We start from the raw sequence: 16,966 nt of genomic DNA, 5'->3' as shown, positions 1-16,966 counted from the left end.
TAGATAGGAAAATGGAGGGGGTCCTGATAACAGACTACAGGGAGTTAGGAAGAAAGTTGAGAATCAGGTGGAAGTCTCGGGATTATTGCCTGTGCCACACAACAGTGAGTATAGGAATAGAGTGAGTTGAAGGATAAATGTGTGGCTGAGGGATTGGAGCAGGGGGCAGGAATTCAGATTTTCAGATCATTGGGATCTCTATCGGGGCAGGTGTGACCTGTACAAAAAGGACGGGTTGCACTTGAATCCCAGGGGGACCAATATCCTGCTGGGGAGGTTTGCTAAGGCTACTGGGGAGAGTTTAAAGTAGAATTGCTGGAGGGTGGGAACCGAACTGAAGAGATGGAGGAAAGGGCGGTTGGCTCACAAATACAGAAAGCTTGTAGACAGTGCGAGAGGGAGGATAGGCAGGTGATGGGGAAAGGATGAGCTCAGACTGATGGTTTGAGATGTGTCTATTTTAACGCAAGAAGCATCATGAACAAAGCGGATGAGCTTAGAGCATGGATCAGTACTTGGAGCTATGATATTGCAGCCATTACAGAGACCTGGATGGCTCAGGGGCAGGAATGGCTACTTCGAGTGCCCGGCTTTGGATGTTTCAGAAAAGACAGGGAGGGAGCCAAAAGAGGTGGCAAATGCTCAGGGGATATTTGCGTGGCGTTCTGCATAGGTATGTTCCAATGAGACAGGGAAAGGATGGTAGGGTACAGGAACCATGGTGTACAAAGGCTGTTGAAAATCTAGTCAAGAAGAAAAGCTTATGAAAGGTTCAAAAAACTGGGTAATGATAGAGATCTAGGAGATTATAAAGCGAGCAAGAAGGAGCTTAAGAATAAAATTAGGAGCCAGAAGGGGCCATAAGAAGGCCTTGGTGAGCAAGATTAAGGAAAACCTCAAGGCATTCTACAGGTATGTGAACAGCAAGAGGATAAAACGTGAGAGAATAGGACCAATCAAGTGTGACAGTGGAAAGGTGTGTATGGAACCAGAGGAGTTAACAGAGGTACTTAATGAATACTCTGCTTCAGTATTCACTATGGAAAAGGATCCTGGTGATCGTAGGGATGACTTGCCGTGGACTGAAAAGCTTGAAAATATAGACATTAAGAAAGAGGATGTGCTGGAGCTTTTGGAAAGCATCAAGTTGGATAAATCTCCGGGACTGGATAAGATGTACCCAGGCTACTGTGGGAGGCGAGGGAGGAGATTGCTGAGTCTCTGGCAATGACGTTTGCATCGTCAATGGGGATGGGAGAGATTCTGGAGGATTGGAGGGTTGCAGATGTTGTTCCCTTATTAAAGAAAGCGAATAGAGATAACCCAGGAAATTATAGACCTGTGAGTCTTACTTCAGTGGTTGGTAAGTTGGTGGAAAAGATCCTGAGAGGCAGGATTTATGAACATTTGGAGAGGCATAATTTGATTAGGAATAGTCAGCATGGGTTTGTGAAAGGCAGGTTGTGCCTTACAAGCCTGATTGAATTTTTTTGAGGATGTGACTAAACACATTGATGAGGGTAGAGCAGTAGATGTAGTGTATATGGATTTCATCAAGGCATTTGATAAGGTACCCCATGCAAGGCTTATTGAGAAAGTAAGGAGGCATGGGATCCAAGGGGACATTGCTTTGTGGATCCAGAATTGACTTCCCCACTGAAGGCAAAGAGTGGTTGTAGATGGGTCATATCCTGCATGGAGGTTGGTGACTAGTGGTGTGCCTCAGGGATTTGTTCTGGGACCCCTTCTCTTTCGTGATTTTTATAAATGACCTGGATGTGGAAGTGGAGAGATGGGTTAGTAAATTTGCTGATGACACAAAGGTTGCGGGTGTTGTGGATAGTGTGGAGGGCTGTCAGAGGTTACAGCAGGACATAGATAGGATGCAACATTGGGCTGAGAAGTGGCAGATGGAGTTCAACCCAGATAAGTGTGAGGTAGTTCATTTTGGTAGGTCAAATATGATGGCAGAATATAGTATTAATGGTAAGACTCTTGGCAATGTGGAGGATCAGGTGGATCTTGGGGTCCGAGTCCATAGGACACTGAAAGCTGCTGCGCAGGTTGACTGTGGGTTGAAGAAGGCAAATGGTATATTGGCCCACATCAACTGTGGGATTGAGTTTAAGAGCCGATTTCTAATATTATAGCTATATAGGACCCTGGTCAGACTTCACTTGGAGTATTGTGCTCAGTTCTGGTCACCTCACTACAGGAAGGACGTAGAAACTATAGAAAGGGTGCAGAGGAGACTTACAAGGATATTGCCTGGCTTGGGGAGCATGCCTTATGAGAATAGGTTGAGTGAACTTGGCCTTTTCTCCTTGGAGTGATGGAGGATTAGAGGTGACCTGACAGAGGTGTGCCCGCCACTCTCTCCTACAATTTAAAGTGGTCCATAGGGCCCATATGACCGAGGATAAGTTGTCTCGTTTTTATTTAGATATATCTCCGTATTGTGATAAATGTAATAATGGAGAAGCTTCACTCATTCATATGTTCTGGACATGCCCGAGTCCTGGAAAATATTGGAAAGAAGGATTTCAAACTTTCTCGATACCTTTCAAAGTAAACTGTAAGCCTAATCCTTTGACCACTTTATCTGGTATTGTTGGAGGAAAGGATATTTGACTTCCACATTTTGGCTTTTATTTCTCTTATGGCCAGAAGGACGCTCTTGCTTAAATGGAAAGATGCGGCCCATCCTATTCACGCTTAATGGTTATGTGATGTGATGTCATGTTTAAATCTAGAGAAGATTCGATGTTCAATCTCTGAATCTAGCCAAGACTTTCAAACATTGTGGGGACCTTCTTTGAATTATTTTCAAAACCTTTGTTTTGCTATTAAAGCATAGATGACGACTAATAATTTTATTTTTCCTTTTTTTCTTTACTAATCAGCTTCGGTCTTGGTAGTGGGTTAGATTTTTTTAATATAAAATTACTATAGTTCAATGTTATGAATTAATTAATCTGTATGACTATAGGGTAAGGAGTCTTTATATGTGATTTAGTATAATGTATAGATATATTTTTTTCTTGTACTCTGTATTTTTGTATGTAAAATTAATAATAAAAATATTGGAAAAGGAGGTGTATGAGATGATGAGGGGTATTGATCGTGTGGATAGTCAGAGACTTTTTCCCGGGGCTGAAATGGCTAACACAAGAGGGCACAGTTTTAAGGTGCTCGGAAGCAGGTACAGAGGAGATGTCAGGGGCAAGTTTTTTATACAGAGAGTGGTGAGTGTGTGGAATAGGCTGCCAGCAACAGTGGTGGAGGGTCTTTTAAGTCTTGGATAGGTACCTGGAGCTTAGAAAAACAGAGGGCTATGGGTGACCCTAGGTAATTTATAAAGCAAGTACATGTTTGGCACAGCATTGTGGGCTGAAGGGCCTGTACTGTGCTGTAGTTATTCTATGTTTCTATATGGGTAGAACTCAAAAACAGGAAGGATGCAATCTATGATGGAATTGTACGACAAACCCTGAAATAGCCACAATGACATTGAGGTACAGATGAGCAGGCAGATTAAGGAAAGGTATAAAAACAATATGGTTGTTGTCATGGGGACTTCATCTTCCCTAGTATAAACTGGGGTCATCTTAGTGGAAGCGTTTTAGATAGAGCAGAATTTGTTAGATGCATCCAGGAGTGTTTCTTAAATCAAAATGTAAATAGTCCAAAAAGAGGAGGTGCTGTACTGGACCTAGTGTTAGATAATGAGCCTGGCCAGGTGACTAAACTTTCAGTAGTTGAGCAGTTAGGGAACAGTGACCTCCTGGGTTTTAAGATAACTGTAGATAAGGAAAAGTATGGACCTTGTGGGAGACTATAAATTAGAGCAGGGCAAATTATGAGACCATTAAGCAGGAACTAGGGAGAGAATTTGTGAAGCTGTTTTCAGGCAAGTCAACATGTGATAAGTGAAGGACCAACTGCATAGAGTACAGGACATGTGTGTTCCAATGTGAACGAAGGGCAAGGATAGCAAGGTAAGAGACTCTTGGATGTCGAGAGAGGTGATGAATTTAGTCAAGAAGAAAAAGGAAAAGTATGTAAAGCCTAGGAAGCTAGAATCCAATAGAGTCCTTAAGTATTATAAAGAAGCCAGAAAAAAAATCTCAAGTAGGGAATTAGGAAAACAGGAGGGGCCAAAAAAAGTCCTTGACAAGTAGGATTACAGAGAATCCCAATGTATTCTAAATGTACATCAAGAGAAAGAGGATAACTAGGGAGAGGGTAGGACCATTCAAGGACCCCAGGTTTGGATGGCGGTGTTAGTCTAGGAAAGACAGTTTCTGGTCCCGCCAAATGTGTGAAATCTGAGGTGCAAAACCTCTTGTTTGTGTGGATGCTGTGTGATCTGTTCCCCCCGTTATAAATCAGTACCACAAAATAACAGACAGTACACCATATACAATTAAACAATTTAGCTTTATAATTCTTAATTTGACTAAAGGGTTAGTAAAGAAAAACAAAAAGAAAAGGGCCCATTTTAATGAAACAGTCGAATGTGCACAAGTTGGAGCTTATGGTTTCCCTTTCGCTGGTCCTCCATCAATTTCCCCAGGCTTCGTCGACTCCTGGCCCCACTCCGTTTTGCTGTCTAAGACCCCTCCTTTCTGGCATCTTCTCTCTTCATCTCTTGCCGAACAAATGACCCAGATTACCTCATTCTCAGGCTCCCAACAAGAAAAAACACTCTCTTCACTGTACTGCTCACATTCCAAAGCCCCCGTTATCTCTAGCCATAACCCAAACACTGCTGCTACAGAAAAAAACATTACATTAGCAGTGAAACCTTTCCCAGGGTGTTACAGGGGGAGCATTTGCTTGGATGCGGAGAATGTGATCAAGGTCCTTAGTGAGTACTTTACATCAGTATTAACCAAGGAGAAGGACGTGGAGGATAGGGAAATTATTGTATTAATATGCTAGAGCATTTTGAGGTAAAGGAGGTAGTGTTGGGTCTCTTAAAAAGCATTAAGATGCATAAGGTTCCAAGCCCGATGGGATATACCCCAGTTTATTGTGAGAGACAAGGGATAAGATAGCTGGGGCCTTGAACAATATCTTCACATCTCCTCTAGCTACAGGCAAGGTCAAGAAGGGGAAACAGGGATAATCCTGGAAACTATAGACCAATGAGTCTGACATTAGTGGTAAGGAAGTTACTGGAGTCAATCCTCAAGGATAGGAATTATGAGCATTTGGAAAACCATTGCATAATTGGAGAGAGCCAATATAGCTTTGTGTGGGGCAAGCCATGTCTTACTAACTCGATTTAATTGTTTGAGAGCTGACAAGGGTGACAGATGAAGGTAAAGCTGTGGATGTTGACTACATGGAATCCAGTAAGATGTTTGGCAAGGTCCCTTATGGGAGGCTCATCAAGAAGATTAAGATGCATGGGATTTACGGAGAATTGGCCAGTATAGATTCAGAACTACCTTGCCATAGAAGACAGGGAGGTAGTGGTTGAAAGGACTTAGTCTAGCTAGAGGTCTGTGACTAGTGGTGTTCTGCAGGGTTCTGTACTGGGACCTGGGCTGTTTCTGATATGTATAAATGACCTGGATGAAAATGTAAATGGGTAGGTTAGTAAGTTTGCATATGTTGGTAGGTCAAACATGATGGCAGAATATAGTATTAATGGTAAGACTCTTGGCCATGTGGAGGATCAGAGGGATCTTGGGGTCCGAGTCCATAGGGCACTCAAAACTGCTGCGCAGGTTGGCTGTGTGGTTAAGAAGGCCGATGGTGCATTGGCCTTCATCAACCATGAGATTGAGTTTAAGAGCCAAGAGGTAATGTTACAGCTTTATAGGACTCTGGTCAGACCCCACTTGGAGTACTGTGCTTAGTTCTGGTCAGTTTCACTACAGAAAGGATGTGGGAACTATAGAAAGGGTGCAAAGGAGATTTACAAGGATGTTGCCTGGGTTGGGGAGCATGCCCTATGATAATAAGTTGAGTGAACTTGGCCTTTTCTCCTTGGAGTGACAGAGGATGAGAGGTGACCTGATAAAGGTGTATAAGATTATGAGAGGCATTGATCGTGTGGAGAGTCAGAGGCTTCTTCCCAGGGCTGAGATGGCTAGCACGAGAGGACACAGTTTTAAGGTGCTTGGAAGTAGGTACAGAGGAGATATCAGGGGTAAGTTTTTTTTACGCAGAGGATGGCGAGTGCGTGGAATGGGCTGTCGGCAGCAGTGGTGGAGGTGGATAAGATAGGGTTTTTTAAGAGACTCCTAGATAGGTACATGGAGCTTAGAAAAATAGAGGGCTATGGGTAATCCTAGGTAATTTCTAAAGTGAGTACATGTTCGGCACAGCATCATGGGCTGAAGGGCCTGTATTGTTCTGCAGGGTTTCTATGTTATGAACATTGGTGGTGTTGTGGATAGCACAGAAGCAGGCAAAGAATACAGCGAGGTATAGATCAGTTGCAGAGAAAACAGATGGCACTTAACCTGGAAAACGTGAAGTATTGCATCTTGGTAGGTCAAATGTAAAGAGACCATACACTGTTAAGTGCATGACCCTTAGAAGTGTTGATAAGCAGAAGGATTTTGGGGTCCAAGTTCATAGTTACCTGAAAGTGGCTACACAGGGTGATAGAGTGGTTAAGAAGGCATATGGTATGCTTGCCTTTATTATTTGAGGCTTTGAGTTCAAAAGTTATGTTGCAGATTTATAAAACTCTAGTTCGGACACATCTGAGGTGCTGCATGCAGTTCTGGTCACCCCATTATGGGAAGGATGTTAAGGCTTTGGAGAGGGTGTAGACGTGGTTTACCAGGATGCTGCCTGGATTAGAGGGCATGTGGTATAATGAGAGGTTGGACAAAATTAGGTTGTTTTCTCTGGAGCAGCAGAGGCTGAAGGGAGATCTGATGGAGATTTTTAAGTTTATGAGAGGCACAGATAGAGAAGGTGGACAGTATCATTTCCCCGTGTTTGAAATTTCTAATACCAGAGAGCATGCATTCAAGGAGAGAGGGAGTAAGTTTAAAGAAGATATGGGAGACATATTTTGCACAGAGAGTGGTGGTTGCGCTGCCTGGGGAGGTGGTAGAGGCAGATACATCAGAGACTTTTAAGAGATGTTTAGATAAGCACATAAATATGAGGGAAATAGAAGTATATGGACATTGTGTAGGCAGAAGGGATTAGTTTAGTTGGTTATTTGATTGCTAATTCAATTGATTCGGCACAATATTGTGGGCTGCAGGACCTGTTCCTGTGGTGTACTGTTCTATATTCTGTAGGTTATTGCTGGGGGCAAAGAATAATCAAATGATTGTTAGGCAGATTAATTATTGCTGATAATTTAAGATTGTTGGGGGAAACTTGATGCAAAGTTTAAAATGGCACATGATGCTGCCTTTTATTTATATACTTATGAGGAAAATCTTGAACCATTTAATTTTTATTGAAAATAAATTTTGCAAATGTAATCAAAATGACTCTTCCTGAACTATGACTTATTTATGTATGCTAATGTGAAACACATAGGAATAATTAACTTTGACTGTTGTATTATAACATATACTTCAGAACTGGGCTACAGGCATAAGAGTAGAGTGGAATTTTACCTTAGTGCACTATAAATGGATGGAAAATTCCAATAAAGTTGGATATATATGCAGCATTTTCTATTTACTTGAACTTTCTACAGAACATCATTAGGAGTGCAAGTACTTGATTTTTACTTTCATTTAATATTCTGATAAAATCACTAATCAAAACTCCAAAAGTCAGCTGTTTCTTTGTAATACACTAGGTCGTACTTGCAAAATAGCACTGAAGCTAATGATGAACACTGAACAATGGTTCAGCAAGTTTAAGTAAATAACAAGTCATATGTTAAATGATATTATCCATACGTTCCATTAATAAACTCATGAAAATAGCATTTTGCTGTGTGTTTCAACATTGAAATGCACCAAAACACATAAAGTTGCTTTATTTTCGCTTAATACGCCACAGAACACTAGGATCATCATTCCCATCATAAGTAAGCTTGTATGCAATACAGAGTTCAAAGTTCAAAATCAATTTATTATCATAGTGTATATATATGTCACCATATACTACCCTGAGATTTACTTTCTTGTTTGCATTCACAGTAGAACAAAGAAATACAATAGAATCAATGATAAACTATACACAAAAACTGACAATCAATGTACAAAATAAGGCAAGCTGCAAATACAAAAAACAAATAAATAAATAATATTGTGAACATCAGTTATAGGATCCTTGAAATTGAGTCCACGGCTTAAGGAATCAGTTCATTGTTAAGGTGAGTGAAGTTATCCACGGTGGTTCAGGAGCCTGATGGGTGATGGGTGATAATTGATCCTGAACTTGGTGGTGTGAGCCCCGAGACTCCTGTACCTCCCTCGCAGTGTCAGCAACAAAAAGAGGGCATGGCTTGGATGGTGAGGGTTCTTGATGATAGATGCTGCTTTCTGGTGGCAGGACTCTTTGTAGATATGTTCAATGGTGGGAAGGTTTTTCCTGTGATGGACTGGGCTGTATCCACTACATGTTGAAGGCTTTTCCGTTCCTGGGCATTGGTGTTTCCATACCAGGCTGTGATGCAACCAGTTAGGATACTCTCCACTATCCATCTGTAGTTGTTTGTCAAAGTTTAGATGCCATGCTAAATCTGTGCAAAATTCTAAGAAAGTAAAAATGCTGAAGTGCCTTCTTTGTAAATGGTCACTATGGTAGTGTAACAGTTAGTGTGATGCAGTTACAGCAGAGTTCAATCTTGATGTCTTCTGTAAGGAGTCTGTACGTGGGATGTGTGGATTTTCTCAGGGTGCTCCAGTTTCCTCCTACTTGGGACTTATCAAGTAGGCTAATTGGTCATTATAAATTGTTCCATGATTAAGTTCGAAGTTGTCAAGGGTTGCTGAGTGGCATGGCTCAAAGAGCTAGAAAACATAGAAACATAGAAAATAGGTGCAGGAGTAGGCCATTCGGCCCTTCGAGCCTGCACCACCATTTATTATGATCATGGCTGATCATCCAACTCAGAACCCCGCCCCAGCCTTCCCTCCATACCCCCTGACCCCCGTAACCACAAGGGCCATATCTAACTCCCTCTTAAATATAGCCAATGAACTGGCCTCAACTGTTTACTCACAGATTCACCACTCTCTGTGTGAAGAAGTTTTTCCTAATCTCGGTCCTAAAAGGCTTCCCCTCTATCCTCAAACTGTGGCCCCTTGTTCTGGACTTCCCCAACATCGGGAACAATCTTCCTGCATCTAGCCTGTCCAATCCCTTTAGGATCTTATACGTTTCAATCAGATCCCCCCTCAATCTTCTAAATTCCAACGAGTACAAGCCCAGTTCATCCAGTCTTTCTTCATATGAAAGTCCTGCCATCCCAGGAATCAATCTGGTGAACCTTCTTTGTACTCCCTCTAAGGCAAGGATGTCTTTCCTCAGATTAGGGGACCAAAACTGCACACAATACTCCAGGTGTGGTCTCACCAAGGCCTTGTACAACTGCAGTAGTACCTCCCTGCTCCTGTACTCGAATCCTCTCACTATAAATGCCAGTAGGGCCTGTTCAGTGGTATTATGGCACTTGCTGGTGCCAGGACAGATCCTCCAAAATGGTAACTCCAAGGAAGTTAAAGTTACTGGCTCTCTCCACCTCTGATCCCCTAATAAGGACCAGCTCATAGACCTTCCAGTTACTGGAAGTACTGATTTCCCACCTATGCCATCAAAATCTTGCACTTCTAGCAATTAACCACACAATAAATGTTAAAACTTCAGTTTCTATGAACATGTCCAATGTAGCAGATGGGTTTTTAAAAAATCTTGGAAGATGAAAATCTGCAGTAATGGAAATGTGAGAAGTCTAAAGTGTGTTTGATCTGAAATATTAACTATTTTTCTTTCCACAGGTGTTGCCTGTTTTTATTTCAACTTAGTAGATGTTGTTAAGTGGTTCTAGTATTTATCATTAAGTTTTATCTTTATGAATTTAGGGTAATGGCATAATATTCATGGAGATTTAAAACAAGGGAAGAAAGAAAATGATTTAGAAATAATGAATACACATAGTACATATGCCAGTACACCCAATGGGTTACTTAGATGTGCTTAGTAACAGATCACCAAGGATTTTTCAGGCGCAACTGATCAGGCTTTAAGACTCCTTAGCACCGAAATTGTGCCTCTTGGTCCTCTATTTGGAGGTCAGGTTGAAGATGGTCCCTTGGCAGGGGCATGATTGAAGCTGTGCAGTTTGGTTGATGTGAAATTGGGTGATGGATTTCAACCATCAGTTTCGATGATAGGAGGGAGTAAAGAGGTGGACGAGCAGGATCAAGATCAGCAGCATTGATAATGATGGGTAGAGGACATATCAGAATCTGTAGTTTGGAGGATGATAATGGTGCAGTGGTGGATGGGTAAAAGTGAGTGTGTATTAGGAGTGGCAGATTCAAAGTGGAGGGGGTTTTGCAAAATGGGGACGACAGTGGCAGTGAAGAGGATGGTGGGATTGGGACAAGTTCAGACTATAATGGGCATTTTCAAAGTACACAGAAATTGCAAAAGGCGCAGTTGCAACTTAGATCCAGTCAATTTTCCTGATTAATGGAAAATGGCCCCAAAATTTTCTTTATCATTTTTCCATTAGACACAAAAATATATTTTTCATTTGTATAATGCTACAAAAGGCAGTATTTTCCAGTTGATTTTCCAAGCAGCAGTGTGGTAGCTGGAAGTACATAAATGGTGAATGTGATTTTGCTATCGCCTTGAGTGTCAATGATATGAACTTTCACTGCTCCAAACCAATACAATGAATGACGAAGTTTAGAGAATTGCATACCATCAACTTGGACTGATGGTTGTTTGTAACACTGATAATGACACAAACGACTAAATTCCTGAATATTTAAAGTGAATTTTCCAACCAGGCTTCTATTTGTTTATCAGACAGAGCAGGAAATTGTTATGCTTTAATGGCTATTAAAATGCTTGGGTAAGCAAAAATCTGATATAAAACATTCGGTGGATGTATTCATACAAGCACCAAGACTGTCAGATATGTTTGCAAAAATGCAACATCCCAGATTACACACATTTACAGCTGTTTAGCACAGATTTGTTTAAAGAAAGAGTTGTGCAAATACATTTTTGGCTCATGAGCTTTTTTTTAAAAACTGGATTTTAACTATACTTGAGCATTGTAATAACTTTTTGAAAAATAAATATCAAGCCCCATCTCCAAGAGACCCTTTGCATAGATAGATAGATAGACATTACCTATCACTAACAACAGATGCTGTGTTTGTCACTTATCCTAGAAGCATTTATCATTTTAGTATTGTCATTTCATTTACCATAGTGAAGTGCAAATTGTAAATGTTGTTAGAGATTTTATCAAAGCTATTCCTGGCAAACTTCTTACCACTTTTTTCCATGTAGTCTTCTTTTAAGACAAAGTAGTTTCCAAACCTGTGAAATTTCTTCGAATTAAAACAGACATCTCTGATTTGCAGAATGATCATTGAGGATATGGAGGGTGCCCTCTTTACAGTAACTCTTTTCAAGAAAACCGTGGATGAATTCAAAATCAGAGCCCGAGAAAACAAGTAAGTTTTGCAAGTGTTTTGAAATAGTTTTATTATTCATGTCATTTCTTTGCCTTTAGAAGTCCAAGCAGACTGGACTGTAAGTTTGTGACTGGGAATACTAAGAAGTCAGCATTTTATTCTCGTAGCAGTTTTTGGCTCTTTTGATGCCTCTGTGATTAATGTATTTTTAGTTTTTGATTTTTAAAAAAGGAGTAACAATTACTTTGGTCCAAATTATAACAATCTGATAAATGGCATTTTCATACATCTTTCAAGTCATATATGTCCCATGCCAGATATCAGAAAAGAACAAATGAAGAAATGATAGCTGGATCTTAAACTAATGAACTGGAGTAAAATTCATTTAGAAGAATGAATGCTATTGGAATTAATATTTCAATTGAAAGTCCAGTAGCAACAATATTACCCTGTTTTAGATATTGGGAGATGGGTGTTGGAATAGGCAACAGCTCACCAGAGAATGCAATTCCTACCTTCAAAATTAAATGACACTATTACAACACAAGACAAAAATAACTTTTCCTGTGGTTTTAATCTGTCTTGCGAACAAATGTACAGCATCGGTTACAATCTTACAATTAACTTCAGCAAAATTTGTATATAATTTATTGAATATGCATTGTTTAGAATGTTTGTTATACCATATGAACACATGCTGTCATATTCTTTGACAGTAAATAATGTTATTTTAATGTTGTGTTATGTGACTCTATTTTAGTCTTCTTAGAAACCTCCAATTACTCTGCCTTCATGAAACCATTTGAACTTTTCTCTCAGACTCCTTAACTGTGATTTAAAAAATAGTGAAGTGATGCTTGACTTAAAGAAAGTAGGAATAATTCATCCAAATTTATCTATGACGCTGTATAAGGGCATACACTCAAGGAATTTTCATTGTTAAGCTCACCTCAGTATGTCTACTTAGAATAAAGAACGTTTGAGATGGAGAATTCTGTAGGATGGTTTGGAAGTCAAAAATACCAGTAACAAAGTATTGTAGGGCTCTGTGATTAATATATTGCTGGGATACAGTATGATCTTTAAAAATCAAATGAAGTAGATTTTTATTTTGATGGCACGGGTAATATCTGACAACAAACTTCTCTCCTTTATCTACTGTGCCTGATTTTCATTTTAGTAGTATCAGTGTAACATCAATATATTGAGCTCTGTAGTAGGTGGACAAATTACTACCTAGGTGGTGGAGATGACTGATAATTAAGCTCTTGTGAACTCATACAGGTAGCAGCAGGTATTCAAATCTGTTCTGTTCTAGGTTTATGGTGCGAGAGTTTAACTACAGTGAAGAAGAATTGCATGCTGAAAAGGAGGAAATTACACGATTAAGTGCGGACAAGAAACAACAGTATGTGAGTATTTTAGTCCTGACATCAAATACTTTTAAATGTTATACATTGTAGTGATCTATAGCTTGTGACAATGAAGTGCCACCATTCATGAAATATTATGTGCTAATTTCATCAAATTACATTCAAGCGATATAAGATCTTCACTCTCCTATGATTAAACTGTATGTTGTATATCCTATAGAGAAAAATTAGCATAGAATAAATGGAAATTAAACAGATCTGTATTGGAATGTTGTTGCTTGGAATGGAAAAGTACTTCAGAGCCACAATCTTTATAGGATACGATATGAATAAAGGTTTGGGAATAAAAGAATAATTTTATATGCTGGAAGTCTGAAATGAAAGAAATGAAAATGCTGAAAACAGCAGATTAGGCAGTATCTGTGGAGGGCAAAACTGAATTAATGTTTTTGGTAAAATGCTGTTCATCAGAATTGGGAAAGAGAAAATAAAGTTAGTTTTAACTTGCATAGAGAATTGTAGAGGAATAGGACAAAAGGAACATCTCTGATATGATTAGGATTGGTTTGATAAGCTATGGATGGAACAACAACCTATGATTGATAGGTTAATGAGGCCAGTTAGGAAGAGAAGAAGAAAAAAACAAAGGAACATGTAAAACTGTGAAATACCGGGCATTATTTAATTTTCTTACAGCATGGAAAGGTCATTTCAGCCCATGAAGTCTAAACTGGCTTACAGAGATGCATATCCCTTCCCTAATTTTCCATGAACTCCATACATTTCTAATAGCATCTCTAGATTCTACCATTTATCTAGACAACATGGGCAATGTACAGTGGCTGACAAACCAAAGAGCTTCCACATCCTTGGGATGTGGTAAGAAACCAAAAGATCGGGAGAAACATACATGGTCATTACTGACATGTAAACTCCACATAAACAGCACTGGAGGTCAAGATTGAAATTGGATTGCTAGAGCTGTCAGGCAGCAATTCTAGTAACTGACGTGACTGAGTGATGTGGCATAGTGGACCAGAGTTGTAGAAAATGCTAATGAGAAATAAAAATAAATTATTATCAAAGATGGAAAATCTACAGCAGAATTGGTCTGTTCTGAGACAATCAGGGAATTCAAGTTATCTGAAACTGTTGAATTTCAAAATGTTCTAATGTGCAGAGTAGATAGATGGGGGCTGTTTCTCAAACTCATATTACACCTCAGTAGAAAAGTGCAGGAGCCAGAGATGGATAGAGTCATAGAGCAAGACAGCACGTTCGGACCCTAGTTCATGACAACCACTGTGGCCACCCAGCTAGTCCCAATTTCCTGTATTCCACTCTTATCTCTCTAAGCCTCACCCTTTCAAGTGCTTCTCAAATGATACTATTGTACCTGCCTTAACCACTTCCTCTGCAACTTGTTCCATATACTCCTCGCCCTCTGCTTGAAAAAGTTGCCCTTCAGCTGCCTTTTAAATCTTTTCCCTCTTAGCCTAGCTTATGACCTCTAGTTTTGAACTTCCCTACCTTGGGGAAAAGATCTTATCTGTGCCTGCTATAATTTTGAATATTCTAATAAAGCTGCACCATTTTCTTTTGTTTCAAGAAATAAAGACTTCTATTGGCTAACCTCTCCCTCTAATTTGGGCCCTCCAGTCCTGGCAGCGGATAGGGCAGAGTTGAAATGGGGTGGAGAATTAAAGGGATAAGGGGATAAATCTTTTTCTTTAGCAGTCAATTATGGTAGTATAGAATCTAGTCAACCTGTTAAAGCTAATAAGGTTTGATGACCCCCCTCCCCCAAATTCTGTATCTTCATTTCAAAAGATGTTATATTCTCCAAATGTTGGGTATATTTTCGATCTGAATTGAAAGGAAATGGATTTTTGTTTTGAAAAGCAGAGATCAGATAAAGGAGCTTGATTAGTTGTCTGACTGTTTGTCTTTCTCTAGTGGATCACCAATGATATCAATCTCAGATTAAAAATATTTCCACTGAATAATATGGTACCAGAATCATTGCTAGAAATTCTTCAGAAATACTCCCAACTTCCCACCAAAGTTCCAGTGATTTCCCCACCCAAGTTTGGTAGGATGTTTGAAGAACACTTTTAAAAATTTCTGATCCACAACAATCCTCCATTCATAGAAATAGGAGGCAGATGCTGCTACGAAAATTGGTCACACTGGACCCATACCTTGTTCTGTGAAGTCCACTGGCAACTAGCCTGTAATGGTTACTCCCTATTAAAGTATTCATGTAAAATCTTCCATTGATAAGAAATGGAGTGGAAGCAAGTGACAATCAGTCCTCTCAGACAGCCTAATTAGGAAAACACATCTAACAGCACATTAAATTGTTACCCCCACTATAAGCACTGAGGCTATAACTTCAGAAGTATTAAAAGCATATCATAATCATGTTTCACAAGGTGCAAATACAAGATATGTTTTTGCAATATTTTGAAAAAAAAAATCAAGCTCAAAGTGAATACAAAACTTATTAGATTGATTGGTAAACATTGAGTAACCTCCAGTTATGTAACTCAAATGTTATTATGATAGTTAAGATAAAAATAACATGGGCAGCTGGATAAAATTTACTAATATCACTGGCCTTAACTGTCTGGAAAATGCTCATGATCATGTCCATCAGTTGCTCTGGATCCACTTTGAAAACCCCTCTAGATAAACCACAGCTCCCATTATTTAACTTGTGTGTGTCACGGTTAAGGAAATACTATAAATTGTAATAAAATATGATACTTCTAACTAATTGAAGGCAACAAATGATGTTCAAAATACCACACCACATTTAAGATGAGAGAGAAATACGCTATATATTGGGACTCAGGGCAGTGGGAGAATGAAATTGGTCATTAGAAATAGCATCGTGTAAATGTAGTGTCTCATTTATACAAATCAGGTACAGTATAAAATGTGCTGCCAGTTCACCAAACTTGCTCCACATTGAGAGCTGTTAGAGGAGATGAGGGGATAAGGGTTCAACATAAGTTTCCAAACACATACTGTATCTGCATTATTCTTAAGGCCATCACACGTGTCATAGTCCAATCCCATTTCTGCCCTAGCTCGAGCAATTGAAACTCTTTCATGCCTTTGTTACTTCAAGGCTTGACTATTCCAGTGCTCTCTGACTGGTCTCTCTCATTCTACTCTTTGTAAACTTTAGCCCCCATATCTCATCTTGCCATTCATCCACCTACACATACCTTAAATTGGGTGCAAGTTAAGAAAAACTTTCTTTCTAACATTTAATCCTTGCTTTCATTAACTAACCTATCCTTGTCTCTATGATCTCCTCTACATTCCCAGATATCTATGCTTCAGTCTCCTCACCTATCCATATTTAGTGTCCTTGCTTTTACCAGATTAGATCCTGAAATCTGGATTTATCTCCCTCAAACCGTATATCTCCTTTGAGACAATTGATAAAATCACTTTAATTGACCAACTTTAATGTCTCCTTATGGGTCTACATCATGTGTTATTTTATAACATTCCTTGAAGTGCCTTGAAGAGTTTTGCTAAAGACACCATACAAATATAATCAATGTTATTGTGAACAATTGTCAACAGCTAATGGCTGGAAAAAAAATGGGAATGCAAATAAGCAGCTCAGGAGACCCCAGGAGTAACTTTTGCCTGCTGTGTAAGTCAGTTCTAAATGTTTATAAATTGGGACTCTTAGCTCTCATGGTTTGTGGGTCAAATAGTTTCCATAATTATGTGCACCAGAGCAGATTGTTGGGTCTAGTGGATTAGGATAGAAAATTCTTTGTAAACAACATTTTAGGGATTGGAGCAATAGGATGTTCAAATTTATGGAAAGCTTTAGAAAGATTTAAACACTTTTTCTTCAAAGCTGAAGTAGGACATTTAAGTGACAACTCAAAGTGAAACAAAAGGATGCATTAGCAGGTACCTTTGAATTAGCAGGTAAGCATAGAACTGCCCAGCAATATG

The 16,966-nt window shown here is 39.4% G+C and overlaps 1 protein-coding gene across 1 annotated transcript in view; it reads left to right on the top strand.

The window, feature by feature from the left end:
* Positions 1–16,966, top strand: part of LOC134340415 (V-type proton ATPase subunit C 1-B-like) — a 72,155-nt gene that overhangs the window by 36,229 nt on the left and 18,960 nt on the right. The window contains exons 9-10 of the mRNA XM_063037622.1: positions 11,550–11,642; positions 12,922–13,015. Coding sequence (XP_062893692.1) covers positions 11,550–11,642; positions 12,922–13,015 — 187 coding nt within the window. The remainder of the gene's footprint in view (positions 1–11,549; positions 11,643–12,921; positions 13,016–16,966) is intronic.

This window comes from Mobula hypostoma, chromosome 2 (genome assembly GCF_963921235.1).
Source record: "Mobula hypostoma chromosome 2, sMobHyp1.1, whole genome shotgun sequence".
Taxonomy (NCBI): domain Eukaryota; kingdom Metazoa; phylum Chordata; class Chondrichthyes; order Myliobatiformes; family Myliobatidae; genus Mobula; species Mobula hypostoma.
This window is presented reverse-complemented; position numbering and strand designations above follow the sequence as displayed.